At 38.1% G+C, this 27707-nt stretch overlaps 5 protein-coding genes across 6 annotated transcripts in view; 3 read left to right on the top strand and 2 right to left on the bottom strand.

Moving 5' to 3' along the window:
* Nucleotides 1–1432: 1432 nt before the first annotated feature.
* Nucleotides 1433–8998, top strand: LOC136244263 (sucrose-6-phosphate hydrolase-like). 2 transcript variants are annotated; one of them, XM_066035810.1, is made up of 15 exons: nt 1433–1836; nt 1890–1967; nt 2026–2140; nt 3986–4139; nt 4839–4902; nt 5049–5151; nt 6026–6119; nt 6166–6325; nt 6814–6881; nt 7061–7156; nt 7207–7321; nt 7469–7535; nt 8141–8240; nt 8441–8563; nt 8616–8998. In XM_066035810.1, exons 1-15 carry the CDS (start codon nt 1692–1694, stop codon nt 8901–8903), a joined length of 1770 nt encoding a protein of 589 aa, XP_065891882.1. In that variant the 5' UTR covers nt 1433–1691; the 3' UTR covers nt 8904–8998. The 2 variants fall into 2 exon arrangements, with proteins under 2 accessions (XP_065891882.1, XP_065891883.1); XM_066035811.1 differs by having other exon boundaries at nt 1448–1836; nt 3843–4139.
* LOC136244264 (uncharacterized) lies at nt 8923–17658 on the bottom strand. The gene is made up of 8 exons (XM_066035812.1): nt 17038–17658; nt 16094–16159; nt 15692–15805; nt 14800–14919; nt 14633–14743; nt 10753–10902; nt 9229–9372; nt 8923–9163 (listed from the first exon to the last, which is right to left on the bottom strand). The coding sequence occupies exons 1-8, from the start codon at nt 17587–17589 to the stop codon at nt 9071–9073; spliced, it is 1350 nt and encodes a 449-aa protein (XP_065891884.1). The 5' UTR covers nt 17590–17658; the 3' UTR covers nt 8923–9070.
* Nucleotides 17659–17942: 284 nt separating this feature from the next.
* Nucleotides 17943–27707, bottom strand: part of LOC136244655 (protein PET100 homolog, mitochondrial-like) — a 31950-nt gene continuing 22185 nt past the window's right edge. Inside the window, exon 4 of the mRNA XM_066036210.1 lies at nt 17943–18133. Coding sequence (XP_065892282.1) covers nt 18050–18133 — 84 coding nt within the window. The 3' untranslated portion in view covers nt 17943–18049. The remainder of the gene's footprint in view (nt 18134–27707) is intronic.
* Nucleotides 18338–21223, top strand: LOC136244791 (histone-lysine N-methyltransferase E(z)-like). Its single transcript, XM_066036344.1, has 5 exons — nt 18338–18554; nt 20301–20423; nt 20474–20554; nt 20650–20734; nt 21060–21223. Exons 1-5 carry the CDS (start codon nt 18338–18340, stop codon nt 21112–21114), a joined length of 561 nt encoding a protein of 186 aa, XP_065892416.1. The 3' UTR covers nt 21115–21223.
* LOC136244790 (uncharacterized) lies at nt 25067–26594 on the top strand. Its single transcript, XM_066036343.1, has 7 exons — nt 25067–25132; nt 25205–25300; nt 25351–25465; nt 25596–25662; nt 25800–25899; nt 26099–26221; nt 26274–26594. The coding sequence occupies exons 1-7, from the start codon at nt 25067–25069 to the stop codon at nt 26559–26561; spliced, it is 855 nt and encodes a 284-aa protein (XP_065892415.1). The 3' UTR covers nt 26562–26594.

The following is a 27707-nucleotide window of genomic DNA, read 5'->3' as shown; positions in this document are numbered from 1 at the left end:
AATGACTGGTGAATCACGAATACCACTGACCATAGATATACTACCTGGGGTTAGTATATCTATGCACTGACAGCATAGAAAAGAATAGTGCCATCAGACTGCCTTGACTTATACTTAGTCTCGCGCAGCCAGACCACTATTTCTCCCCAAGGCGCTTATAATCTCTAATCGATAAGCGCCGTTGGGAGAAATAGTGGTCTGGCTGCGCGAGACTAACTTATAGACTACTATGAATAATGTAAAGCATCTCAACTGCGTGGAACCGATAGCGCTATCGACTGCCAAAACAAAATACATTTTCTACTTCCACTGTTTTCGGTACCACGCGAGGTACCTAGCTCTGCATGCTCTGCCTCGCTAGTCTCATCCCCAGCCGCCCACGCGCTTGATCACGCGAAGACCCGCGCTCAGTGTTGCCAGATGATTTGCTCCAAATGTTCATGTGAAAAAATAAATTTGTTCATAAAAAGTTCATAAATCCATAGTCACTTTCAGAAAACTAGCCTACACATTATAAATAGGTGGATCTCTGGGTTAGTAGGGCACTGAAAAGCAAAAAAAAAAAAAGCAAAAAAAAAAAAAAAAAAAAAAAAAAAAAAAAAGGTTACCACCTAAAATTGCCAAAAGTTCATAAAAAGTTCACAGATTACTCCAGGTTCATAAAAAAGTTCATAGATTATTTCAGGTTCACAAACAAGACAAAAAGTTCATAAATCTATGAACTTTATTCACAGCATGGCAACACTGCCCGCGCTCGAAGTCTTCGCGTGATCGAGCACGTGGGCGGCTGGGGACGAGGCTACTTTTTTTTTTTTTTTTCTTCTTTTTTTTTTACCCGGGCTTGATGGACTGCCCTTGCCTACCACCCCCAGCACATAAATGGCCTGTGGTGGACAAACCGGGACTTTCTTAGTCCACGGCAAACTGAGACTCTGCCCGAATCAGCTCCACAATTGGGGGAGTCTTAACATAGTGACCGATGGATGAGCGGGCTCCGCGGATGCATTGTATGGAGGACCGCAAGAGAGAAAAAGATAGACAGCACCTTAACCACCCCATGACAACAGAGTAATCATCGCCCCACTTGTTTGAAAGTTGATGAGCCAAGCGTTGATAAAAAACAGAAGCCTCATGAGCCAGACCACCAGAGGCAGACATTACCAGGGGGGTAAAAGAGGCATGCTCCTCCTCACGAATTCTCTGAGCATACGCACGTTTCTTAATGTTCTCGTGCCTCCGATAACAGGAGGCCAGTGATGAGGACGCATTAGAAGCAGCCAGACTACTGGGGTACCGTGTTTTTCAGGTTTCTTGCAAAAATCAAAGCATAAACGTGATCAAACACGTGATCTGTAATTCAAACATCTCGAACTTGCAAGGCATTAAAGTGAATATTCGTACCTTTTGCCGATCATTGTACACGTTCAAGTATTGCTAGTATGTTGCAAGTTATGTAAGCCTTGCTAGTTCGAAGCACGGATCACGTGTTTGATCACGTTAATGCTTTGATTTTCGCCAGAAACCTGAAAAACACGGTAAGTGGAATCTGCTGGTCGTTTCCGTTCCCGTTCCCGTTTCCGCTTTCCTATAATTCCACTTACCCAGACTATTGCCTCGCCTGAAGCCGGATGCGCCTGCGCTAAAACTAAGTCAGTCTGTGCATTGAGTGGACTCATAGATATTCTTTTCAAATGAATAAGTGTTTTGGATGCTGCATTTGGCTGACCCTGATGTATTCTACAATTTGCAATAGCGCTCAGTTCAATTGGAAGCCAGGTTTCCACATTACACCTGAACGAGGATGGCTTAATGATCCACACCCAGCTTTTTCGAGAGGTCAGCCACGCCCATTTCTACCAGCTATTAATACATAAGTGTTCTTCATGTAGATCCTAAAGGTCTGTATCATGTCTTCTATCAATGTAATCCGAACTCAACCCTCCCACCATGGGCCCCTGGACAACAAGGTAACTATTATTCAAACATTGTAATAGACTTACCTGGTAACATATATAACCTACACAGATCACTGGTGTCATGACAGCAGTGAGGATTTGGCTTCCTGGTCACGTAATCCTCCCCCTGGTATACCTGATGGATCATCTTCAGGTTCAGTTATTCAACTAAACTACAATGGAAGGTATGCAGATAGCTATACTGATCTTGGCAGCCACCTGTAGCTTTAAGGATCGTATATGCATATAGATAATATAATTATGTAAAAGGCTAGGGTGCACCATTACAGTGTAAGGGCTGGAACCCTAGACCACGTGGGTCTTCCTTATATTATTCTTATTGACATGTCCCAAATACCCTGCACAAGTACACACTATAATACTATACAACCAGTCCACAGCTCTGTAACATCACTCTTTCCCTACAAAAGCTTAGGCCTCCAAGCTTGACTGTTTCATAGATGCATCATCACTCTTCTTCTAAGCTCCTCTTGTTACTTCTATAAGTTCACTACATTCTTCACCACAGCACATCTATCCAATGATAACACTTCCAGTCCTTGCTCACACTCTCAACATCCCTCCCAGATGCTAGTCCACCTACTATCCTTTCACAGTTGTCTCCTTACATGGCCACACAAATTACAAGACTTGGTCCTCTAGTTGCCCCTCCCTCCCTCCCTCCCTCCCTCCCTCCCTCCCTCCCTCCCTCCCTCTCCACCCTCCCTCCCTCCCTCCCTCTCCACCCTCCCTCCCTCCCTCCCTCCCTCTCCACCCTCCCTCCCTCCCTCCCTCCCTCTCCACCCTCCCTCCCTCCCTCTCCACCCTCCCTCCCTCCCTCCCTCTCCACCCTCCCTCCCTCCCTCCCTCCCTCCCTCCCTCCCTCCCTCCCTCTCCACTCAGCTCCTGGTTCTCCTGTGATCTAACGAGACCCAACTGGCCTTCTTATGTGTCTCGGTCCCATGTCTGGTCTCTATGCCGGGGGGGATTTTACTCCAAGGCTCTCAGTTTCACCCAGAGAGCTCTCTGGATGCCTTTAGTGATTATCCTCAAAAGTTATTGGCAGCAAATGTCTTCCTCCAATGATTGAACTCCTAGTTGTCACAACAACTTCTGTACTGTTTCTATCTAGGTGAAACCTCCAATGTAACGGACTGGGGTTCCCTGTTACAGCACAAGTGCTAGAATCCTAGACCATTTATGCACCCTGTATTATTCTTATTGACATGTCCCAAATAGCTAACACTGCATGCATGCATACAAGTACACACTATATACAACCCACAACTCTGTTACAATTATATTACTATATCAGTGGTATGGTATATACTAGAAATTACGAAGTTGTACAAAGTATCAAAATGCAAGTAAGGGGTGTGGTCTTGATGAAATGGCACTAACTTGTTCATAGCCATTGTGTGTTTAATTTGCGGCAATGTTTACAAAGAAGTAACAGTGTAAGTAAATGCATCAGAAAGGATATGAGACTTGCGCTCAAGGTATTTTTGCTTGTACTGATCATAGTATCCTCCAATTGGCATGGTTAATCTGCCTCACAATATCTATACTAGGCAAACTTAGACATTGTTTTTTTTTCGACTTGCATCACTTTCCACCTCACCACTTCAATTTTTTCCATTGTTGCACAGAACTGTTGCACAGAAATGTTGTTGGTCGAAAATGGCTGGGGAAATGTAGTATTAGGGAATCTTCTGCTGTTACTGTGGTTTCAGACATCGTCTCAATAATAATTAATATCAGCCAATACTGATGAAGATCCCTGAATGAAGAGCAAGTAACTTAGTATGTGGGCCTATATAGCCAACAGTACCACCTAAAGGTGTGGAGACTGTACCTCAACATTTACTACAATTTCTTAAATTGCAGCTATTTTAACCACTGGGGAAAAAGGACTGGAGGACTACTGGTTGTTTAGACATACTGTGGTACTCTAATATGCACCATTGATTGAAGCTAAATTACATTCCTGTGTGTGTAAATTACCATGTAAATCTTAATTTAATTTGTAGTGGTGTGGCCGTATATGGCATGTCTAAAGGGGTTGGTCTAAGCATTAGTATGGACAAGGATCTGATGACATGGAACACTTCCTCACCTGCTCCAATAATCACTACCCCCAACTCTATCAATGCTTCATATGTTGGTGATCCTCACATATGGCAGGTATAGATACCTCACATCAGTGTATATATACCACACTTCAGTGTACCTACTGCCAACTGTTTGTAATATTAGTAAATACTGCATAGAAGTAAGTCAGACAGGTTAGCATTTCCCCAACTTAAAATCTATTTCTCAACTGCTAGTCATGTGTGTATTTTTTTTCAAGTAGACATATGACCATATTTTACATAATAAATAAAGCAATGAAATAAAAAATCAATAGTCAAGCTGTAGCTCTCCTTCAGCAACAGCCAGGGATGCATCATTTTCCATCACTGGGTGTCCAGCTGAAGAGCAGCTGCTCCGAATGCACATAATGGCACATCTCAACATAGCAAAAGAGATTTGACATTGTAGCCAACCCATAACTACTGAATAACTTTCCTCCCACTTTTGACTTACACGCTCAGCCAGCCTTTTATAAAAAAACAATTGCCTCACAAGCCATACCACCCGAGGATGACAACACCAAGGGAGTAAACACACCATGCTCAACTTCATGCACACGTTCACAGTATACTCATGTTTCTTGGATGGTTCAAAGAAACGTCATGCTAGTCATGTATGTTCTAGGTAGAGATTGCTCTCATTTTACAGCAAATGTTTCAATAATTGTTACCTCCAACAAATTAAATTAAGATTTTTCACTTTACAGTCAATGTAGTATGTGTATGCATGACTATTGTTTTATACCTATAGGAAGAGCCATCTGGTGATTACATGGTGCTGGTTGGGTCTGCTCAAGGTGATCCAACTAAAACTGGTATGATCTTTATAGCTCACTTGCAATATTGAACTTTGAAGTATAATAATAGCATGCTGAAGACTTGTACAGTGTACTGTTACTAGCTTACAGCCTAGTATAAACTTCTTAGCTTAAATTATTTACACATTCATTTTCACTGATAGGGAGCATTCCACAGGCATTATTATTTAACAGCAGTAACCTGATAAACTGGGAGTATGTATCAACTGTATGGATTGGAAACAGTACCCTTGGACCTAGAGCAGAGTATGTGTACAATATGTATATATCTGTATATTGCATTTCTACTTGGTTATTGGTCCTGATATTGGGATGTTTCACTATTTTAGCTGCTGTGAGTTCAATGCAAACATATGATGGGTATTAACATAGGTGGTGAAAATGGACCAAGGACAATAATTGCAACAGCGAGATATTTAATTGAGCAGTTTAATAATCTAACAGAACAGTCAGTCACTTTATATTTCTTCAATAATTGTGAGACAGGTTATAGAGCCCACTGTTTCACTGAATATTTTGCCAGCAGTGGAAGCTACGTGCATTTAAAAAAAACTTCGACAAAAAACATAAGAAAGTGGGGGAAAAATGTTGTCTTAGCTGGGGCTCGAACCCTGGCATCCATATTCATGGTCTATACTTGTAACCACTGTACCACCAGTGCTGCAGCTACTGATCTGCATTAGTTTCTACGTTATAAATGTCCAACTGAAGTGAAGAAGAAACCAAAGATGAACCCGACCCTAACCCTAATGCTAATACTACTTGTTATATGCCCTAAACGTACAAGACTTGAGGCAAACTACTGGTCATATGTCCTAAAGTCGAATACTCGGGGAATACTCAGGGAATACTACTATGCCGGCACAATAGCCATTCATACTTGTTAACAAGTACCAGCACAATATCCACTATGTAATTGTCAATATAGTTATATTGCAGATATAAAATTACCTCCATGTACGTATGTTATATGTTTCAAATTCCATTGTGTAGCTTCAATTGCCAAAGTTGCCTTCACACTCCCCCCTCCCCCCATATGTAACTCTTTGGTCTGCTCTGGGTACTAAACCATAATACTTTAAATACTGTGAGATGTTGTCAAGTATCTTGTTTTCTACAGGTGTGTAGACATGTTTCCTATTACTGATCAACTCTATGTGTATATCTACTCATCTCCCAACCTGGGGAAATCACTATGGTTTGTTGGCAAAATGGTGAGACTGATATTGCAAAACCTACCGTCATCATCATCATTTTCAGGGAGCTGGTTACAAATTCCAAACAGTTTCAAAAGGAATGGTTGACTATGGTCACTTCTATGCTGCTAATAGTTTCTTTGATCCACATGGTAGGAGGATAGTGTATGGCTGGATATCAGAGTCTCTATCTGATGATACTATTCATAAAAATGGCTGGGCAGGTAATATGGTAGATGTCCTATGGTGACTAGTACATGCTAGTAGTTACTGTAGCACTCTTCATCACAACTCATAAACACATTGTAAATTCCTATATAACTAAAGTTTATAACAACCATAGCATGTAGTAACATGCAACATAAAAGTATTGTGAAATAAACTTTTGCATTTTTCAAAAGCTTCGTTAATTGTACCTATATGTAGATTCATGGTTCAATTGCACGTTTTCCAGATTGATTTAGAATTTGAAATTAGTGCTACCATTTCCACCATGGACAGTCAGAACACTAAATCAGGTTGATTAGTGCATGGCATTAGTAGTGCTGCAAGAAAAGGTAAAAGCAATTTGTAAAGCTAGCAAAATACAGTGTATGGTATTATCTATGAGATACTTTCAGACCATGTACTGAATCCAAAAGTCATTTGTACAAGCACAACAATAAAGGCTCACTATATAGCTGTAATGATAGTGTATATTTTATATCCTTAGGTATGCAGAGTGTACCACGGGTAATATCATTGTCTCGTGATAACACCTTGTTGTTCAACCCTGTGGAGGTTAGTACTGTACAAGACTTTCACTTGAGAAGGGAAGGCCTGGGGGGTTGTAATTGATGAAATGCATAGTAATAATTTTCACCAGTACTGCTAGGCAGTACTCAGGTATAGAGTCACACTCATTCATGCCTTAAGGTCTAATGTAAGCAATGTCACTTATTTACATGTTGTGTTCGCAGGAGCTAAGTTTGCTACATGGAGATCACTTGGGCTACTTTAATCAAATACCTCTTCCAGAAAATGCAACATACAAACTTGGGGGCATGGGAAATCAAGTCAGCAGTATTTCATTATCGCTACATGTAGAGTTATTGTTTCATATTAGCTCCACATGGTAGTGACCATAATGGGAAAGTTCTCTCCCAACAGCAAGGTGGGAATATTAGTTTTAGCTGATGACAATATGAAAGAATATACTGCTATTAATATCCAAAATTCTGGTAAGTATGTTTAGTACTAGTTAGTATGGTACTCTTACATGATTATCATGAAGAAGTATATATATTAATCATGTTTTGTTATATAATCTCTTGCATGCAGATTGGTTTAATGTAAGATGCTTTAATGAAGCTATATTGTTTATTCAGATACCAATTGTAATCATATTGGACAATGGTCAGTTGGTACAAATATACCAGGAGCAGATTATACCAAGTATGTAAATAGTGTCCTATTCTATATCAGTGAATGTACTACCGTAAATCAGGAAAAATTTGTCGTCAAAATTTTCATCGCTGGCTGTATCAACAAAAATTAAAACGACAAATTATTTTTAACTATTATACAGATAATTCGTGTATAAAATATTAACATATATGTATCAGCAGTTCTATGTCAGGTAGCTATAGAACAGCTTGTGATTGTAATGGATTTCAAGACTACTCAGTGGTTTCATACACGTTGTTTACTTCAGGTTGAAGGCGGTTCTCTATACTAGTTAAAGCATCAGTTTGCTCATGCTATATGCAAAATGTAGCACTCAAAGAGTGGTCTCAAGATAAAATATAGTACATTTATCTCTCTCACCTACTCTTTCAGTGTGCTTTATTTCTTGTATAGAGCAGTTGCGGTGATGCTTTGACATATATAAAATCTGGTATCACTTACCTGGTGCATAACCACTGAAAATGGATTTAGAGTGGGAAGAGTTTACTCCTGCTCTAAATCCATTACATATACAATATTACCTATGGGATTTTTGCAAACATGCCATTTTATACACATCATACTGTTATGTTTGATACACATCCTGTACACAGTTTCAAGGTGGATGGACATGATCCAGCATTATGTCAGAAAGCTTGTTGTGCAGACTCTGGTTGTGTGGCTTGGACGTTTGCTGATCCTCAGCCACTGCTGGTGAGTATGCCACTAATAACATATAATTATTATACTTATATTTTATCCCTTTATCCTATGGTATTTGTCAAAAACATGTATATCATTTATAAACATAATATATGTGCTAAATAGTACTAAAATTTCAAATTAAATTAAAGTTTCTGTACAAATCATACACGCTCAGTAACTGCTTTTACATGTACACACCACACTTGTAGACTGACTATGGTAACAACTCTGCATTCACTTGTGTATCTCATGAGACTTGTTGTTGGCTAAAAAATGCCCACTCATCTCCTGTACCACGTGTGAACTGCACATCAGGAACCACTTCAACTCAGGTGAGATCAGTGACCAGATTACCCAGTGTGTGATATGTGCTAACTCAATTAGTTACAACTGGAAGTTTCAACAACTAATTCAAGTTTACTACCTGCCACTAATGTAACAAAGTCGTCTTATACTGCTCAAGTGAATAGCCATGACCAGTTAGTCACTCTGGAGATAATGGTAGACAAGAGTGCAGTGGAGGTGTTTGTTAACAAGGGTGAAGCAGTGATCACATCCCGAGTCTACCCTACCCTAGCCAGCTCCAATAGCGTTGTCCTTTTTACTGAGAATACTTCAGCAATATTTACTGTTGACGCGTGGGTAATGAAGGATGCATACAAAGAAACATAATTGATTTTTATTATGTGTGTTCTGAACAATATGTTGCTTTTGTGCACACTTTTACACAGAAAAGCACAATAACACATTTTTATTTTGCTTGAAAATGTCAACATTTAGTGGTATATACCATTTGGGATGGTTATTGTATAGATAACGTTACAACAAAATCTAAATTTCTAGCATCGATATCGGCAGCCAGATTGTTGATTGGTGTCTTTTTCTACATGTATAACACCATCTTCCTGTTCTTTAATAATATGGTCTAAAGCCTATAGCAGTTACAAAAATTTAAAACTTTAAAGGACTGACGTGTTTTAGTCTGAGACGGTCTTACCAAAGTCACTACTCTTCCAAACAGCTCATCCATACCAGCTCCACTCACTGCAGACACCACTATGAAGTCTTTCATTCCAAAATCAAAAGCTCTTTGTCTTGCCTTCACCTTAATACTTGCATTTTCAGAAGGTACTAAGTCACTCTACAATGATGAATAAAAACATATGTACTAAGCATATAATTCAGTGCTGGTCACTGTAAATTGTTAATAATAATAATAATTATAGAAGAGTCATTCCATGTCAACTCAACAAGAAAGTTAGGGTCACCTCTTGGACTTTAGTGTTTGTAGTAACTGTGGTGCTCATCACCCATACAATTTTTTGACCCTGTCACCATGTAGTTTCTGATTTATGACCACAAATAGTTTGAATAGTTCAATTGGTCTGTCTTAAATTTTTAAATAAAAAAATTCATGGATTGATTAACCTTTCAAGTGATCCATATCACCCTAATTAAGACAAGTATAAGGGAAAAGTAATTTGGTCATCTACACATGCATCTATAGTGGACAACTTCAGTCATTGTTTTCTTGCTTTTTATTTCTATGATCCCTAGTTCCCTTCTCTAATATAAAATTTCCATTTTTCCTTATACTTGTTTGTTTACTATTTTTGTAACAATGACTGGTGAACCATGTATGCCACAGCATAGGAAAGAATGGTGCCGTCAGACTGCCTTGACTATCAACTACTGGAAATCAGTTGTTGCCGTTTCATAGTACACGAAGTGCCTGTGCGCTTCAGCAATCAATCCAATCACTACAGAAAGAAATTCCAATTAAACGAGTGCCCTGACCATCAACTACTGGGAAGTGAAGGACTACCTCACTTCACTTTCAGGTATGTTCGACCCGTATACAGCCATAGCAATGCTTTGCTAAGTTTGATTGTTCTTTTGCAATGGTTTTTATTTGAAATTATGTTGCTTATAGTAATAATTACATTGGTTGTCAGTACTCAGCTTCGCCTCACACTATTTTTATCTCTTCCTGTTAACAATGCTCACACAATATCACAGCCAGCCATCCTAAAAATATCACCACAATACAAAGTTACATATATACTTGAGACAGACCAATAATTATTTTCATGAGACAGGTATTCAAAATATTTGTATATAGTGACAAATCAGAAACTAAGTGGTCTGTGGGGCTAAAAATATTGCACACCAAAAAGTCGATCTTGACAACCCATAATTTCACTTGTGAATAATATTAATAGTTATATTGATTCGGAACTTTGGATAGGCTATAAAGCTGAATTTCACAGAGATGGTCAAGTTCTACTGATTCCAAGTTTAGTAATTAATCATAGTAATTAAGTACATACAGTACGTAATTAAGTGAGGTGACTGTTAATGTACAGGATGCATTGACTATTGTATGTAAAGTAGGTTTATACATTAATCAAGGAGATGATAACAAGAATTTTATTGTGAAAAGTTCATTTCAGTTTTATATATGAAGACATTTCACCGGCATTTGTATCCACAAAGACAACATACTCAATCATTTCCAAACCTTATTTCCTGCTAGAAGGATTGGGATATTTCTCCTCTCTGAAGGTAAGTGGTCATGAAGCTCCTTGAGCCACCAATGTACTGAATTGAATGTGCTTTCTGATACTAAGTCAAACACTATTACTGCAGCATCACTTTTCTGGTAAAAGTTCTTCAGTAAACACAAACATTATAATATAACACCACACTCTAGATTATTACTACTACCAAGAGTATATAATAGAAACCAAGAGTATCAAACGGTGTATTACCCCGTGATTAATCATTGCGTAAGGTAACACGGATATTTCAGTAATTGTTCGTTTTCATTGCCATTAAGGGTTGCTGTGTTTAGCCCAATTCAGCCACTAAACCATGCGAAAACATGATAGCGTTAAAGGGAATTAGCTAATGTTAAAGTTCTGGCAATGCCAAGCAGATCCCTGAAGGCGTGGCAACACGCTCGTTTGGCCAACCGTTGTTTTAGCAAGCTGGAGTTATCTTGGGTCCTTACTACACTTTCTTTGTACAATAACTGTTGAATACTTGGTTGAATAACATGGAAAACTGGTGAACAAAGACCCATTGCCACATACGCATTTCAAATTACCATTTCACGTAAACAAACAATTACTGAAATATCCATGTTACTTTACGCAATCATTAATCACGGGCTAATACATCGTTCGACATTCTTGGTTTCTACTGCTATTACACACAATGCAGCACTGTATATACAAATGAACACAGTTGTTCGTATTATTGTGAAGCAACATCTTTCTTCCTTTCTTCAAATTGTACTACCAAGGAATTTTAAGGATAACAGAAATAAACAGGGGAGGTCACTTACACCTGCAGATATATTCTTTGCTACAGCCTAATGCTCGGCGGTATTAACATTTGAATACATGCATGGTATTAGTAACAGGAAATTATCGTGGTATATTGGTATATAGTTAGCTTGTTATAGCGACTATTGTGTCATTTCTTGGGCCTATATATTATGAATAGGTATGCCTCCCAAAAACCAAAGAATGTAGTTCAGCACAAGTAGGCAAGTGCTTGTAATGTGGCAACCTCAGTGTTTGTTTAGGGTGTGGCTTGCTAAACATCAACAAATTGAGTACTTAAACACCAAAGGCTAGCTGGGTTAAAACAATCCTATACCAGTATTTTGATATACCGGTTATCAAGACTGCCACGGTATGATAACCGGTTATGTTAATTTATCACGATAAACGGTATTACCGATATCACTGAGCACTACTATAGCCATGACTGAGGTAGGGATCAAATGTCCGCTAGTATATCTGCAGGTGTAGGAGGCCACCCTGACAAACTGATTGCTGGTTAACTATCACTGTCACATTCCCTGCAGCATTACTATACAGCAGAATAAGGAGTGAAGTGCTGTATAGCAGCACAACAAACAGTAGCAAAATTATTAAAGATGGTTTTGCATATTTCACTGCTTGTATTCAGAGTTTAGTAGCAGGCTTTCTAGGCTCTTAACTAGCGAAACTCAGCAAATCCAACCACAGAATGTGCAAAATCAAAAAAATATGTCAGTGTTTAACTAGTAGTCCAGTCTGCTGAATAGTGACAGCCAGGACATAAACTCACAAAAGTAAGTAGATGATGCACGCATTGTACATACTGCAGTATGCCAAAAGACATCTGTCGGGTTGAGTAACATCTAACAGTGAAAGAATCAAGCTTGTAACATTAGTTGTTATTGAATCACGCTTGTCTGAAGGCATCAATTAGTTAATCAGTCAGTAAACGTCTGTTAAATTTTTTTTTTTAAAGCTATAAAGATTGTAGCAATCAACTGGAAGCATTTTTGTTACACTGTAAGCACCTTTGGGTTGATTATACCTACGTAATACTGCCAAGGTTCCATGAAGGTATTGTGAGGCATACATAGGTGTAGCAAGATATTATTAGATAAGGGGACTCTAGGCTCTCGGTTTGGAAGGGAACAATGTTGAAGAACAAAAAAAAAGGTCAATACCTGCTAAAAATGGCTGCCTTCCACCAAATAGGTATACATTGTATCACTGATAAAACACATAAAAATCGTTATTTACAACTTCAAATAGTTTGCTACACTACTCAGAAGACTGTGACTGCTTTATTAGAGTAATTGACTGCTCTATTAGAGTATCTCAATCTTTTGCAATTTACAACCAGAAAATTGCAAGGGGGTTGCTATGCCTATATATATATATATATATATATACTAGTGGGGCAAAAAATTATTAATTTTCAACAAGTAGAATAGGGATCAAAGATTTGATTTTGAAAAAAACTGCGTAAACAAGAAGTAATAGGGATGATAATCCACAAAATTCTATGCATCATCAGTTCAAAGCAAGTTATTTGAATAGTGTACACTCAATTTGCGATTCCTATTTCAACATTTTAACAAAATTTAACCACAAGTTGAAATAGGAATCGCAAATTGAGTGTACACTATTCAAATAACTTGCTTTGAACTGATGATGCATAGAATTTTGTGGATTATCATCCCTATTACTTCTTGTTTACGCAGTTTTTTTCAAAATCAAATCTTTGATCCCTATTCTACTTGTTGAAAATTAATAATTTTTTTGCCCCACTAGTTTCATGATTTTTTTCATGTCCATGCACATGGACTACTTCTTAAATATACGTTCAACAGTACATGATTGTTTAATAAAGAAACCCATTGTAATATCAACTGGCAATAAACAATTACATAAATAAGTTTAATAAACAATTAGTTAACAATACAGTTAACAATACAGTAAACAATACTTTGACGAGTAGATAAATCCACTAGTGTGACCGTTTACTGCAACGAAGCGGTGCGAAATGTCAACACGAATAAAACACACGCTTGACAAAACGTGGTCGACTCCAATTAAAGTGCTGAGTATACGGAGTATCCCGCTTTTTATTTTTCAATCGCGTACGGAAGGGACACACCCATTTTCAATTCGAAATTTACCAGTGTGTTCCAATAGCTTACAAGCCTTGTTATGTCGACTCTTAGCTGGTAAACAGCTGAAGAATATAATAGAAAGTATACACGAAAGGCGTACAGTAATAGTTTAAGTGACGAGGTGCGGGCCACACCCCCTTCACTGTCTCGTAATGAAGGAAGTCTAAAACCCGAGTTTCAGTGAACAATAGTTATGTTTAATGTTTAGTGTGATACAACTTGATGCATTTTAGTCCTGTGAGCTAAAGCAATGGAATTTTAAACAATTCTATATTATCATCTGTATGGCTTCTCGATCGAATGGCATCTCGAAGAGTGATTCTTGCTCTATATCTCGCAATCGCATTAGAGAGGGAAGATTTTAATACCACACAGACCTGGGTACGAATGTTTTTTAAATACGCCATACGTTTTTAGGGCTGATATCTACTTCCTACGAGCTGTAGGCGCGCGAAACAAGAAAGAAAGAAGAAAGAAGAAAGAAAGAAGATGGAGAATCTAACCATTTTCAAAATTTTAAAAAACACCTAAAACCATTTCCCTTACTTTTAATACTTGTTGGCTAGTGTTGTAAACACAAAAGAAAGGTCTAGAATGTTTTAGAAATAAAATTTAAAGCCCGGAAGGCTGCTTTTGGCGTGCGTTCTATTAGAGTGTTTTGAAAAATTTCTGCCTGATCCCTATTATGTACCACTACCGTGGTACATGATACATAATAATATGCACAATGCTTATTGGTATACTTGTGTAATTAATAAGTATCTCTATCTTAGCACTCAAGACAAATTAATCAAAACTTCAGGTAAATGTTGGGTTATAAAACTGTAACAAGTGAATTTTTGTGTGGTACAAGGAAGATGCCCAGGTCCTGTTTTTGATATTGTAGTAGCTGACAACTATGACTTTAAATACTCACTCTGGTAATGGATCTAGATCGCTCTTGTCCCATAGTGTCCCACAGATGCATTTTCACATTGGTATCCATCACTGTATGATGTACATACTGGCATACATAGCCGGTTCCCAACTAATTCAGTTTATAAGACAAAAAAAAACACATATCTTGCACTTCTCAAAGGATACTGTTGCTAGTGGGGTCCCACAGTCCCCATGCACATACTGCTGGATAATAGATGTTTTTCCAACAGACGAATCCCCCACCAGAATGATCTTCAAATGTCTTGAATCTTGCAGTCTTTTGTACTAAAAATATACAAAAGAAATACCCGTACATGTAGCTGCATACGTTTCTCATTATGTATTAAAAGGCTAAGTAATAAATCCATAGTTACCTGGCGTTCTTGCAATGAATCTAACAATACACGCTCTATAATCACAAATCCAAAAAGGTCAAAAGACGTTGCTGGCGTTGAGCATGCATGACAAACCATATAATATTATGTGACCTGTTATTTTGAAATCTTACCTGTTGAGCACAATATGTACAATGGTGGGTAAACAGCATTTCATATACTTTAAATTGTAATAACTCACCAGCCTTGAACCTTGATAGTTATGAGTAAGATGGACACATATAAGCATTTAAAGCATCTAGAGTATAAGAGACATCTTCTACAATTTCCCATCAGGTTTTTTTTTCACAAATGTTGCTGGAAGAGGGGTCCTCAAAAAGGGTTGGAGGATGGGGATGGTTGAGTGGATAACAGTCAGGGTTCAAAACGGATGAGTGTAATAATTATAAATAGCAAGCTCCAGGTCAAATTACACATGCCTAGATGGACTGCAATGGCACAAATTATTTCACAGTACATTAGTGTAACATTGCAAGCCGTTCTAAGCCAATAACATAGTCTGTTCCAAGGCCTCTAGAGTGATGGTGCACTTTGATATGCCTACAGAAGTCTGTCTCCAGAAAGCAAACCTGGTGTTACTTTATAATTTTTTTATTGTTCGAAAGGTAGCTATATGTTTTTAAATACCAGTACATATTCAACATGTGTCAGCATATGGTTACCTTTTGTAACACAGCTTTTAAGTCACTATCAGTGGAAGCAATTACTCTTTTCGGTGTTGCCAATATTGGTGATGATCTTATTGCTGTTGTTGTTGGTGGTGGTGGTGGTGGTGACTAGGAGAAATAAAAATATTTACACACACCTGGTCACTTGGTAGCTGCCACAGTACAGTGAGCCATGATGGCAGAGTTCTAGGAATCCTCCTGAACCAGAAACAAGTTGCAAGCCCAACAAAAGTTGTACACACACAGCACGGTGACCATGAAACAAGGGTTATGTCAAATATGCAGTGTGCTTATTCAAAGTGTGCAAACTACAACCTCTCATCATTAAAGATGATCTTTTACTTCACTTGTGAAGAACTTCTCCCATTCAATCAACAGTACACTGCATACACTCACTGATAGTGATGAAAGTGAAGAATGACAAGAGGAGTAATTTTCGCCATTATCATGACTTTCTGTGTCCTGAAATATAATTGAGCACCAAATAATTCACTACACGGCATCATTAGCAATTACATTTACTAATGTTAACTGATATGTGTAGCTGAGTATGCACTTGTTACAGATATATAGAGGGAGTTTCTAAGAAGTGCTTCAGGAAACTCCTTTTAAATTTAATTTCACAGCAGGAACCGATGTTGGCGGTACAGAAGTAGTGAGAAACAACACACTGAGAACACAACATTCTAAAAACTTAAATAGTTTCTCAGGGACATCTAGAGAGGTTACATGGAAGAAAGCTTTTTTAAAGATCGAGATACTCTAATAGAGTATTCATATCAATACACCTACAGATTAGTATACGCACTAAATTTATGAAAGTACAGGTTTCTTTTGGCTTAGCTTACCATAATGTTACTATCAATTTACTTACTCATCTTCTTCTTTTGACATAGATAAAAAAGGCTTCCTAGTAGGAGCCAAAGCAGATGATTTGCTACCATGCTGTTCCACAAATCACTCAACACATGGTTGATTAATAAGAGTAAACGCATATGAGACTTCATTTTTCAAGCAGTGTCAAACTGTACTCCTTATAAGACAACATTGTAAGCCTGGAACTTCAAATCAGTTTTTAAAAGGCGATAGTTGTACAGTTGGACTGTATATGTTTTTTCAATGTCATTTCAAATTACTTGATTCTGCATCATTACGGAAGTGAAATGCAGCAGGAATAGTAACCCATGGGAGGACTATCCAGGTCATCAATGGAGTGTGAAGTTCAACAATAACCCATTACCAACCGCCAAGGACAATTGGGAATTTGGTGCAGCCTGGTATCAACACGCATGCACGCATGCACACCCACCCACAAAAAGTTATTGTAAGTACATACTAACCTTATGATTCCTGCGCCACACTAAAGGCTGACTTTGTAATGATCCACTACTTTCAGATAAGTTCAGTTTCACATGATAATCTCCAGGGTTAGTAAATCGAAGGTAGTACCCTTGTTGAGAGATCGTTGACGACATGGTACTTGGTGATTCACCAGTCCTGGGGTCAGGAGTTTGCTGATTAACATGGGATTGAGATGCTGGCTGCACAAAACTTAGTGGACGCTGCGACCGCTCACAATACTTATTTTCAATCCTATTAGCAAGTTCTATGTGTGGCTGATATAGAGTATCACCCCTTAGAGCAGCTAGCAGTGTTTTTAGTCCCCAATAGCCTTTCCCTCCCAGTACATTACTCAGTAAAAACACATTTCTGCTCGATTCCGTACACCTGTCATTCTGTAGGGTTTCGCGCTGTGAGTTAGTGATCATTCCAGCAGACACCAAATGAATTGTGATCTCGTCCACGTTGATCTGCAACACCAACTCTTTGTGCATGTCCCTGAGAACGATGTTGGCGATCTCGTTATCTTCTCTCACAGCATTAGCAGCCATGTAACATTGAGCCTGATACAATGACACGATCGATAAACAAAGAGCCCATAAACACGGGACTTTCCCTTTTGACGGTATCAAGCACGTGATCCAATGATCTAGTCCATCTAGAACCAAAGGATATTATATTATGCTGGTGCTGGTATATGGCTAGGAGAACAAAACCATGCAAGTGCATAGCATCTTGCCCAGGAAAAAAAATTACCTTATTTGAAATTTAAGACTTAATAGCATAACCTCAGATGTGACTGCTTTTCTACAAACTTAATGATGGCCATTTTAGTTATATTATCCCTGTGATTTCTTCCAATCATAAGGAAATTAATGCTGATGCATGCTGGTATTAGTATAACTATGCTGGTATATCAATGACATTTCCAAATACATGCGTAACTATACAGTGGTTAGTGGTTACACAAATGACAACAACACAGTGTGTTAAAGTTATTATAGATGCTAATTATACAGATTCTTCTCTTTGCTTTCTTTTTGTTTTCACCCTCTCAGCTAATTCATCAACTTCTTTCAATGTCTTGGGCATTTTCTACATAATGTATTTAAATTCTCATTTCATACACACAGTAACAATCCTAGTAGATCAAAACACAAAGGCAAATGGACGAGACATACATACAGGTACAAGGACAACAATCATAAAGGCACACAACAATACCATACAAGAACAGACAAAAATAAGCAAAGTCAGTTACAACTGCACTGTAAGAGGACAAACTTTCATGTGGCGAAAATGCTCATTTCAGTCAAACAAGCATGCAGTCTCTTGAAGCAGAAGTTGACTGAAGCTCCAGTGTTACATTATCCAAATTTTAACAAAGGATTCATCCTGGTATGGATGCTTGTTGCTCAAGCATGGGAGAAACACTCTTCACAAATACAAGAAGATGATTGTGTACATCTTGTGTCTTATGCAAGTAGAGCACTGTCTCCAGCAGAATGGAACTATGGTATAACTAATCTGCAAACTTTGGCTATTGTGTGGGCAATCAGCCATTACCTTTATAACCAACAAATCACAATCTACTCTGATCATTAAGCAGTCATGGCTGTTTTGTTCAACCCAAACATATCTGGAAAACATGCCCGATGATGGACAAAAGTGTTTGGTAGTGGACTCAAGAATGTAGATATTATTCACAGAGCAGAGCTCTAAATGCAGATACATGCATTGTCTTGTAACCTTGGTGGGCCTGCTCCCATAGAAAGTCTAGGTGAGTCAGAAGTGCAAGTTGCTGTTGTGGTAGTAGTAATGTAGTTGATGACATGTCAGCTTGCACCTAGCAATTACGTCATTAGCCCAGCAGCATTGGTAATAGACTAGAGGATACATCAGTATGTTGCCGAAGTATTACGTTATATCATAGATTATAATCTATGGTTATATTGATCAGGGGTCCTGAGCAACAAGCATGTAAGATAGTTCTCAAGCTAGCCAGTTTGGAATTGATAACGTGTTATATTACCAAGTGCAAGTCAAGAAGATGAGCAGTGGCTTCAACTCATCTTAAGGAAGCTAATCCTGAGTGCTCACAGTGGCCCCCTTGCTGAACATTTTGTTTGGTTGTACAACTTGTTAGTGCAATCTTGGTGGGGGATAGCATGTATGCAGATGTTGCCAGACAATGCAAGAGCTGGTTGTATCAGATTACAGAGAGGAACTTGTTAAAGGGCTATCATGGGCAAAAGAGTGTACTGCAGAGTGTACCGTATGGAGGGAAACTTTGGCGTCGTTAAAATTTGGCGAATGACCATGAATTCGCCAAATTTTCCCCATCCAAATATTTTGCTGGTGAAGAAAATAGCAAACCAATCCTCGAACTAATTAATTTTCTACTAGACCAAGGGCTGCTGGACCAGGCATCATGCTAGAGCCAAGCTTGCCTCGATTACTCCACTAGGTAGCTTAGGCCACTCCAAATAAATTTCCCCTTCAGAGTCCCGTCCTGACCTCAGGCATATTTGCATGCGGGCAGGCGGTCCATTTCCATTATTTCATTATAAGATTGGCAGCTTTTCAAGCCATTGTTTGCCTGGCACAACTATAAAAAGCTGCATCCTTCCTTTTCAAGTTGCAAAAATAACACAAACGTGAAGTTTGTGCCAACTTGATAACACTGCTGACACTGTTTCAAAATGGCTTTTGCTAAGTATGCAAGAATAACCGGAAAATAATGGAAGAATACGATATGAAAATGTTAATAACAATAGTCACGATATATTGAATATGGTAATGCTTTCACAGGACAAGTTTTTTTTGTAGCAATGATTTGACAAAGTTGACACTTGTTTTTATGCATCGGCATAAAAAAATTATCACAATTATCATGAAATATTTCTATCACTATTATCGTGATGCACAATATATTGTGGCAGACTGGATTGATTGAAGAGACACTTCAGGGATTTAATGTCGACTAGTATAGCTGCAGATGTAGGTGACCTCCCTTATTTCATTGCTTTTTATTTCTATGATCCCTATTCAAACATAAAATCTCTTTTTTTTTGTTACACCTGTATATGCTTTAATGTACTGGTCATATACTGTAGCCACAGTGTAAGGTTTCACTGTTTCTTTAATGCTTGTACAACAGAGCCTGTCCAAGTTGGTCATCTACAGGCCAAATTTCTTAATAAGCATGCTGCCGTGTTAGTCATGTTTATTAGTGTATTTAAAGCTGTCCACTTTGAATAAGTACCCACTAGACAGGTTACATGTACTCCATGTGTATTCCAGATCATATCTCAAGATGAGGCAGACAGAAGAGGGAAGGTGTATGACAAGTACATGTGTAGTTTCCTCTTCAATTTGAATCATGGTACGTGGTGTTTTATTTTAACATCACTGCTGTTTACTTTTCACCAACAGATTTTGTGGTGGATGCTACACGCAAAGGGAACAAGATCAGATTTGCCAACCATTCTGTTAACCCTAACTGCTTTGCTAAAGGTGTGGTTACAAACTGTGAGATGTGTCTTGAACAGTCTGCAGCAGTGTAGTACTCTTACATGCAACCCTTATCATCTAATGTTACTATCGTATAGTAATGATGGTCAAGGGAGATCACAGGATTGGTATTTATGCCAAGAAGGACATTGAACCTGGTGAAGAATTGTTCTTTGACTACAGGTAAGGTCCCATGCACAGTGGACTTCCTTAGAAACTACCTGTGTAGAAAGGCCACATGTCTTAGTAAACACATGGTCACATGACATAAATGAAATAAATAATAAATACATGCCCCATGCAAGAATACTACACACACAGTGTCAGGCTAAAATTGTTAATTGTTGTAAGGAAGGAAGATGGCACATAGTATGCTTCAATCTTGCCTTGCTTTTCTAATCCATGAAAACCTTAACCTAACCAACCTTTACTTAAAGGTAGCGAGAGCCACTTGAGCACTGTATACTTGTAGCTTGATCATGTGTAGTCAACTCTTTGTGCTTTGCAGGTATGGACCTACTGAACAACTGAGATTTGTGGGTATAGAACGAGATGAATCATAGTGACAACAACACTAACACTGACTTGTATGATAATTAGTTGTATGTTATATAGGACAGTGATTACATGACATTTCATTGCTTTTATTATGAATCAGAGTTGGTCATCGTAGATTTCCTGTACATATTCACTTTGTAATGGTATCCATCTTACATGGATCTGCTCTGTGGGTGTACATGTACAGTCATCATTAGGTCTGCATGCAGAGCCACCCCCCATGAAATACAGGGCAGCTGTAAATGAAACAGCTGTTCGTACTCTCAAAGTTGTTTACCCTAACCTTTTGAGCATTGGCTGCTTTTCTCATACCATTGACCGCATAGGAGAACATTTCAATGCACTAAATCTTTCTGAATTTATCACAAGTTGGATTAGCCTGTTTTCACATGGTCCTAAAACAAGGTTTTTGTGGCTTGAACAGACAGGAAAATCAATGGCAACTTATAGTCCAACACGCTGGTGAAGCCATTGGGAAGTTATTGAACAAGTATCAACTCAATTTGGAGATGTTTTGCCATTTTTACGACATGATGATCTTGGTTCAGCTACCACTACTGCAAAGTTGTTGAACTTTTTTCTGTTGCTCAAAAAAAGGCCCAGCTTGAAGTGGAGCTTGCTGCCATAATGGACTGGGGAAAGCCATTTGTGACTGCTACTTATTCACTTGAAGGAGATGGTCCTTTAGTCATGGAGGCCTGTGAGAAAATAGAAACTATCATGACCTCAATTCATGCTGGGCACGTTCCTAATGTCAATGCTATTGCTCGGAGATTGTGTAGTAGTAGTGATAAGAGTTTACTGCAAGGAGTTTTCCGTCCATTGTGCTCAAGAGGATTCACAAGTACCAATCAAGCTTTACAGCAAAACATTATCCACTATGTGACAGCATGTGTGCAACTTGCCCTTGATTACTTCAACAAAATGTTTGATTCCAACCTAAAAGACTCACTTTTAGCATTTAAAGCAGCCAGCTGCAGATACTTTTCTCCACAGCAGTTGAAGGACATTCCTGAGGCTATTAATTCTGTTAAGGTTTTTAGATTCACAGATAATCCTGGATGGACTTAAACAGGAGCTTCCTACTTATCTAGCCAAAGTGGTTGACTCGGATCCTGCAATTGATATCCTCCAGTGGTGGCATCGTAATGTGTCTGGTTTACTGTGCTGGGCAGCAGCTGCCCGTAAAGTATTACTTGTACAGCCATCACCAGCAGCATCTGAGTGGGTCTTTTCACTGTTGAAGTCTTCTTTTAACTCCCAGCAGCAAAGTTCATTGCAAGACTACGTAGAGGTGTCCTTAATGCTGCAGTATAATAGTCGTTGAACTTCACCTATGAGCGAAATTAAATGTATCATAATGCAGTTATTGACAGTTACTTTACAAATTATTGTGTGCAATGTTTTGCTAGACTTTTTGCATGTGTTATACTGTTTTGCTATAATTAACTGTAATTGGGGAATAATGATAAAGTCGGAAGCATAAAAATGAACATGTTGATGAAAATTTAGGAGAAATTCAGAATAGAATAATGATGGAAATTTGGAGTATAATTCCCACAGGCCCATAGAGCTACCTAATAATTCATCATACAAATCTAGACTGCAACAACTAAATCTACTGCCACTTATGTATATCTTCGAACTTCATGACCTAATGTTCTTTATAAAATCTTTAAAATCACCAACAGATAACTCTAATATCAATCATCACATCACTTTTGCTATCAGTGCTACGAGGTCTGGAACCCACCAAAAGTTAATTCACCCAGGACACCAACAGCAACTCAACACCATTTTTACTTTAACAAAATCGTGAGACTATAACTGTTTACCAGTCTTAGACCTATCATTATCTACTCAAACATAATCAAGCATCACATAACTAACTACTTCTAGACTCATTTTACTGACAACTTTAATTGTGAGAGAGCCTGTACGTACCATTTTCTATGTCCTTGTTATCGTTGCTCTAGGGAACCAATCCCCACCAACTGTAATTATTAGTATAGCTGTAATAGTGTAAGTAGTAATTGTAATAAGGATATATTGTGTGTATGTATATTTTCCCTGGCTGTGGGTACATGTTGCCCACAAGCCATTAATGCATGCACAGGCTTATAACCTGCATTTAAAATAAATAAATACTCAGTTTGATAATAAATATACTACTGCCAAGAAAATTAGCGCCCAATCCTCTACTTGTGTTAAAACAAGAAATCATATAAGATCCAATAATATACATACTAGCAACATGACATTAATCCCATATACATACAGTGGACCAAAATGAAAAAAATGTCTGTGTTATAATCCATCAGTAAATTGTTAACCTCGAGGCAGGATGTACCCACAGAGGCTGTCAATATAGCAAAATTTCCGTAAGTAAACAATTTTCTTTTACAAAACTCCCTTCTCCAGTAGCTCCTTCATATTGATCAAAGTGATAAATCCATCAGGTGTTGTAATATTGTTTACATGAATGTGAAATGTCAGCAGTTTTGAAGAATTTCTAATCATGGCAATAATCCCCTTTTCTGTCATTGTACAAGCACACAGAAAGACATGCACAAGTCCACAATGTGCAGAAACTGTCTGCATAAACTCATCACCCAGGCTCACATCCTTTTGGAATTCTGTCAGAATACACAGCTGTTCCAAATGACTATTTTCTACACATGTGGATAACCATTTTGGGACTTGATTACTGTTATACACCAGATGTTTTAGGTTTGAACAACAATTAATCACAACTTGAACATCATTCTGTATATTGGATATACAACAATGAATAAGCACTGGCAAGTGGCACAACACTGATAAGTTGCATTGTGTATGAAAACCTGCATTATTGTGCACTTCTAAAGCTTGTAATTTTGAAAATTGTTGGAACGAGATAATAATTTGTGGTGTGACTTGCCCATTAGGTAATAACAAAGAGAGTTCAATTGCCAGATAAGTCAGCCTCATATCAACTAAGATTTTCCACAACACTGCATGACTCTCCACTACTGAAATATTCAGTAAATTTAGCCCTTGAAGATTTTTACAGATAGTAGCAATCGCTTGTAAACCATCTAATCTCCTCAAACAGTCCTCATTTTGACTTAAGTTGATGTGTTTTAGGTTAGGACAACTATTGGCTAACAGTTTTAGGTGACCAGAAAAAAGTAAACTACACATCGAAGCATCGAAATGCGTAAGATATACACCAGTAATATCAGTTCTGAAGTGGCGACGTTCAATACCAGGAATGTGCCTGATCAACACTGCCTTGTATACCTTAGCCGAGTCACCATGGCCAAAAGTACAATCAGTCAATAAAATATCATGTTTTTCAAATCCCAACAACCCGCACACTCTAGGTATTACAAATGGCAACCTGCATGACTGACCAAGCTGCAACTGAAAGTTCGGTAATGCAGGGAAAAGATCCATAGGTACCTTTAAAGCACTGAATATTTTAAGACAGCCAGTGTGGTCAATAGGTAAACTAGACTTTTGAACTTGAAGCCACTTTTCTATGAACTGTTCTACTGGAATACCCTCTCCAGCAACAACATTTAACATTTTTGGCTGAAAATCATTCTTTGCCCAATCTTCCAGCCATGAATCTACATCTATAAGGAATTCGAGCCACTGTAACTTCTTTACTCTAATGTAAATTTCAGCAATCTTATGACGGAAACTGAATACTTGTCGTAGTTGTGGGGTCCACGAAATACTATTAGTCTAAGTGAGGCAAGGTTCGCACAACTTTGTAATATCTTTACCAAATGCAGATTGAAAAGAGGCACGCCATCAGGAAAGTATAGTATTCGTATATACTGACCATACCACCTTAATACCTTGTACGCACAGTTGCGGGCATCCACAACTTGTGGTGGCCAGGTGAATCTTCTCCGAGATCTTCTCCACAACGACGGTGTATCGCATACACTTTCCAATCTTGAGGAAATGCTTCGTAGATTGACTCATCATGGAAAGTTAGCATTGAAGCAATCAAAACTAGTATTTCACATGGTAAAGAATAGTTAGTCACAATGTTTGGTTGCATTAAGGTCAGTGTCACTTATATACATGTTATGTTTACAGGAGCTAAGTTTGCTACCTGGAGATCACTTGGGCTACTTTAATGAAATATCTCTTCCAGAAAATGCAACATATGAACTTGGAGGCATGGGAAATCAAGTCAGTAATGTTTCATTATCGCTACATGTTGAATTATTGTCTCATATTAGCTCCACATGGTAGTGACCATAATGGGAAAGTTCTCTCCCAACAGCAAGGTGGGAATATTAGTTTTAGCTGATGACAATATGAAAGAATTTACTGCTATTAATATCCAAAGTTCTGGTAAGTACTAGTCAGATACTCTGACATGATAACTATGAAGAAATATGGCAACATTCTTTATATTGATCACATTTTACTTTATCATTTCTTGTAAGCTAATCAGTACAAAGAAGTTATATTGTTTCTTCAGGTTCCAACTGTAATCATATTGGACAATGGTCAACTGGTACAGATACACCGGGAGCAGATTATACTAAGTATGTGAGATTGGTGAATGCACTATGACAACAAGTATGCTATAATGAATATTATATACAAACTGGTATCACTTACCTGGTGTAATGGGACTTGCAAAGTGGAATAACATTCTCCTGTTCTATGTTTATATACATAGTTTTAAGGTGGATGGACATGATCCAGCAGTATGTCAGAAAGCTTGTTGTGCAGACTCTGGTTGTGTGGCTTGGACTTTTGCTGATCCTCAGCCACTGCTGGTGAGTGCACCATTAATAACATATAATTATTATACTTATATTTTATCCCTTTATCCTATGTATTTGTCAAAAACATGTACGTCATTTATAAACATAATATATGTGCTAAATAGTACTAAAATTTCAAATTAAATTAAAGTTTCTGTACAAATCATACACGCTCAGTAACTGCTTTTACATGTACACACCACACTTGTAGACTGACTATGGTAACAACTCTGCATTCACTTGTGTATCTCATGAGACTTGTTGTTGGCTAAAAAATGCCCACCCATCTCCTGTACCACGTGTGAACTGCACATCAGGAACCACTTCAACTCAGGTGAGATCAGTGACCAGATTACCCAGTGTGTGATATGTGCTAACTCAATTAGTTACAACTGGAAGTTTCAACAACTAATTCAAGTTTACTACCTGCCACTAATGTAACAAAGTCGTCTTATACTGCTCAAGTGAATAGCCATGACCAGTTAGTCACTCTGGAGATAATGGTAGACAAGAGTGCAGTGGAGGTGTTTGTTAACAAGGGTGAAGCAGTGATCACATCCCGAGTCTACCCTACCCTAGCCAGCTCCAATAGCGTTGTCCTTTTTACTGAGAATACTTCAGCAATATTTACTGTTGACGCGTGGGTAATGAAGGATGCATACAAAGAAACATAATTGATTATTATTATGTGTGTCCAAACAATATGTTGCATGCACTTGTGCACACACTTTCACACATTTTTATTTTGTCAACTTTTAGTGGTATATACCATTTGGGATGGTTACTGTATAGATAACGTTACAACAAAATCTAGCATCGATATCGGCAGCCAGATTGTTGATTGGTGTCTTTTGATTCTACATGTATAACACCATCTTCTTGTTCTTTAATAATATGGTCTAAAACCTATAGCAGTTTCAAAAATTTACAACTTTAAAGGACTGACATGTTTTAGTCTGAGACGGTCTTACCAAACTCACTCACTGCAGACACCACTATGAAGTCTTTCATTCCAAAATCGAAAGCTCTTTGTCTTGCCTTCACCTTAATACTTGCATTTCAGAAGGTACTAAATCACTCTACAATGATGAATAAAAACATATGTATTAAACATATAATTCAGTGCTGGTCACTGTAAAGTGTTAATAATAATACTAGAAGAGTCATTCCATGTCAACTCAACAAGAAAGTTAGGGTCACCTCTTGGACTTTAGTGTTTGTAGTAACGTAACTGGTGCTCATCACCCATACAATTTTTTGACCGTCACCATGCGGTTTCTGATTTATGCTGACCACGAATATTTTGAATAGTTCAATTGATCATAAAAAATTCATTGATTGATTAACTTTTCAAGTGATCCATATAGCTATCACCCTAATTAAGACAAGTATAAGAAATTTGGTCATCTACACATGCATCTATAGTGGACAACTTCAGTCATTGTTGTCTTGCTTTTTATTTCTAGTTCAGTGTTGTTATTATTATTGTTATTATCTACTTTACCAGTTAGGCACTGGAGGGTGTACACAGAAGGCAGAGGGTTCCCTTCTCTAATATAAAATTTCCCTTATACTTGTTTGTTTACTATTTTTGTAACAATGACTGGTGAGTCACGAATACCACTGACCATAGATATACTACCTGGGGTTAGTATATCTACGCACTGACAGCATAGGAAAGAATAGTGCGGTCAGACTGCCTTGACTTATTAAAAAGCATCTCAACTGCGTGGAACCGATAGCGCTATCGACTGCCAAAACAAAATACATTTTCTACTTCCACTGTTTTCGGTACCACGCGAGGTACCTAGCTCTGCATG

This window comes from Dysidea avara, chromosome 14, assembly GCF_963678975.1.
Source record: "Dysidea avara chromosome 14, odDysAvar1.4, whole genome shotgun sequence".
Lineage (NCBI taxonomy): Eukaryota > Metazoa > Porifera > Demospongiae > Dictyoceratida > Dysideidae > Dysidea > Dysidea avara.
This window is presented reverse-complemented; position numbering and strand designations above follow the sequence as displayed.

Excerpts from the sequence above, each read along its gene's own strand:
- LOC136244263 (XM_066035810.1), top strand. The coding sequence starts at position 1,692 with ATGAATAAGTGTTTTGGATGCTGCATTTGGCTGACCCTGATGTATTCT. Across the intron at positions 6,882-7,060 it reads TGTTGTTCAACCCTGTGGAG|GAGCTAAGTTTGCTACATGG; the intron begins GTTAGTACTGTA and ends TTGTGTTCGCAG. Across the intron at positions 7,322-7,468 it reads TATTAATATCCAAAATTCTG|ATACCAATTGTAATCATATT; the intron begins GTAAGTATGTTT and ends TTGTTTATTCAG.
- LOC136244264 (XM_066035812.1), bottom strand. The coding sequence starts at position 17,589 with ATGGCTGCTAATGCTGTGAGAGAAGATAACGAGATCGCCAACATCGTT. Across the intron at positions 14,744-14,799 it reads GTGGGACCCCACTAGCAACA|TTGGGAACCGGCTATGTATG; the intron begins GTATCCTTTGAG and ends AAACTGAATTAG. Across the intron at positions 9,164-9,228 it reads TTGGAAGAGTAGTGACTTTG|GCTTTAGACCATATTATTAA; the intron begins GTAAGACCGTCT and ends TAACTGCTATAG.
- LOC136244791 (XM_066036344.1), top strand. The coding sequence starts at position 18,338 with ATGCTCATTTCAGTCAAACAAGCATGCAGTCTCTTGAAGCAGAAGTTG. Across the intron at positions 20,424-20,473 it reads CCTCTTCAATTTGAATCATG|ATTTTGTGGTGGATGCTACA; the intron begins GTACGTGGTGTT and ends TTTCACCAACAG. Across the intron at positions 20,735-21,059 it reads GAATTGTTCTTTGACTACAG|GTATGGACCTACTGAACAAC; the intron begins GTAAGGTCCCAT and ends TGTGCTTTGCAG.
- LOC136244790 (XM_066036343.1), top strand. The coding sequence starts at position 25,067 with ATGCTTCGTAGATTGACTCATCATGGAAAGTTAGCATTGAAGCAATCA. Across the intron at positions 25,900-26,098 it reads CTGATCCTCAGCCACTGCTG|ACTGACTATGGTAACAACTC; the intron begins GTGAGTGCACCA and ends CCACACTTGTAG. Across the intron at positions 26,222-26,273 it reads CAGGAACCACTTCAACTCAG|TTACAACTGGAAGTTTCAAC; the intron begins GTGAGATCAGTG and ends TAACTCAATTAG.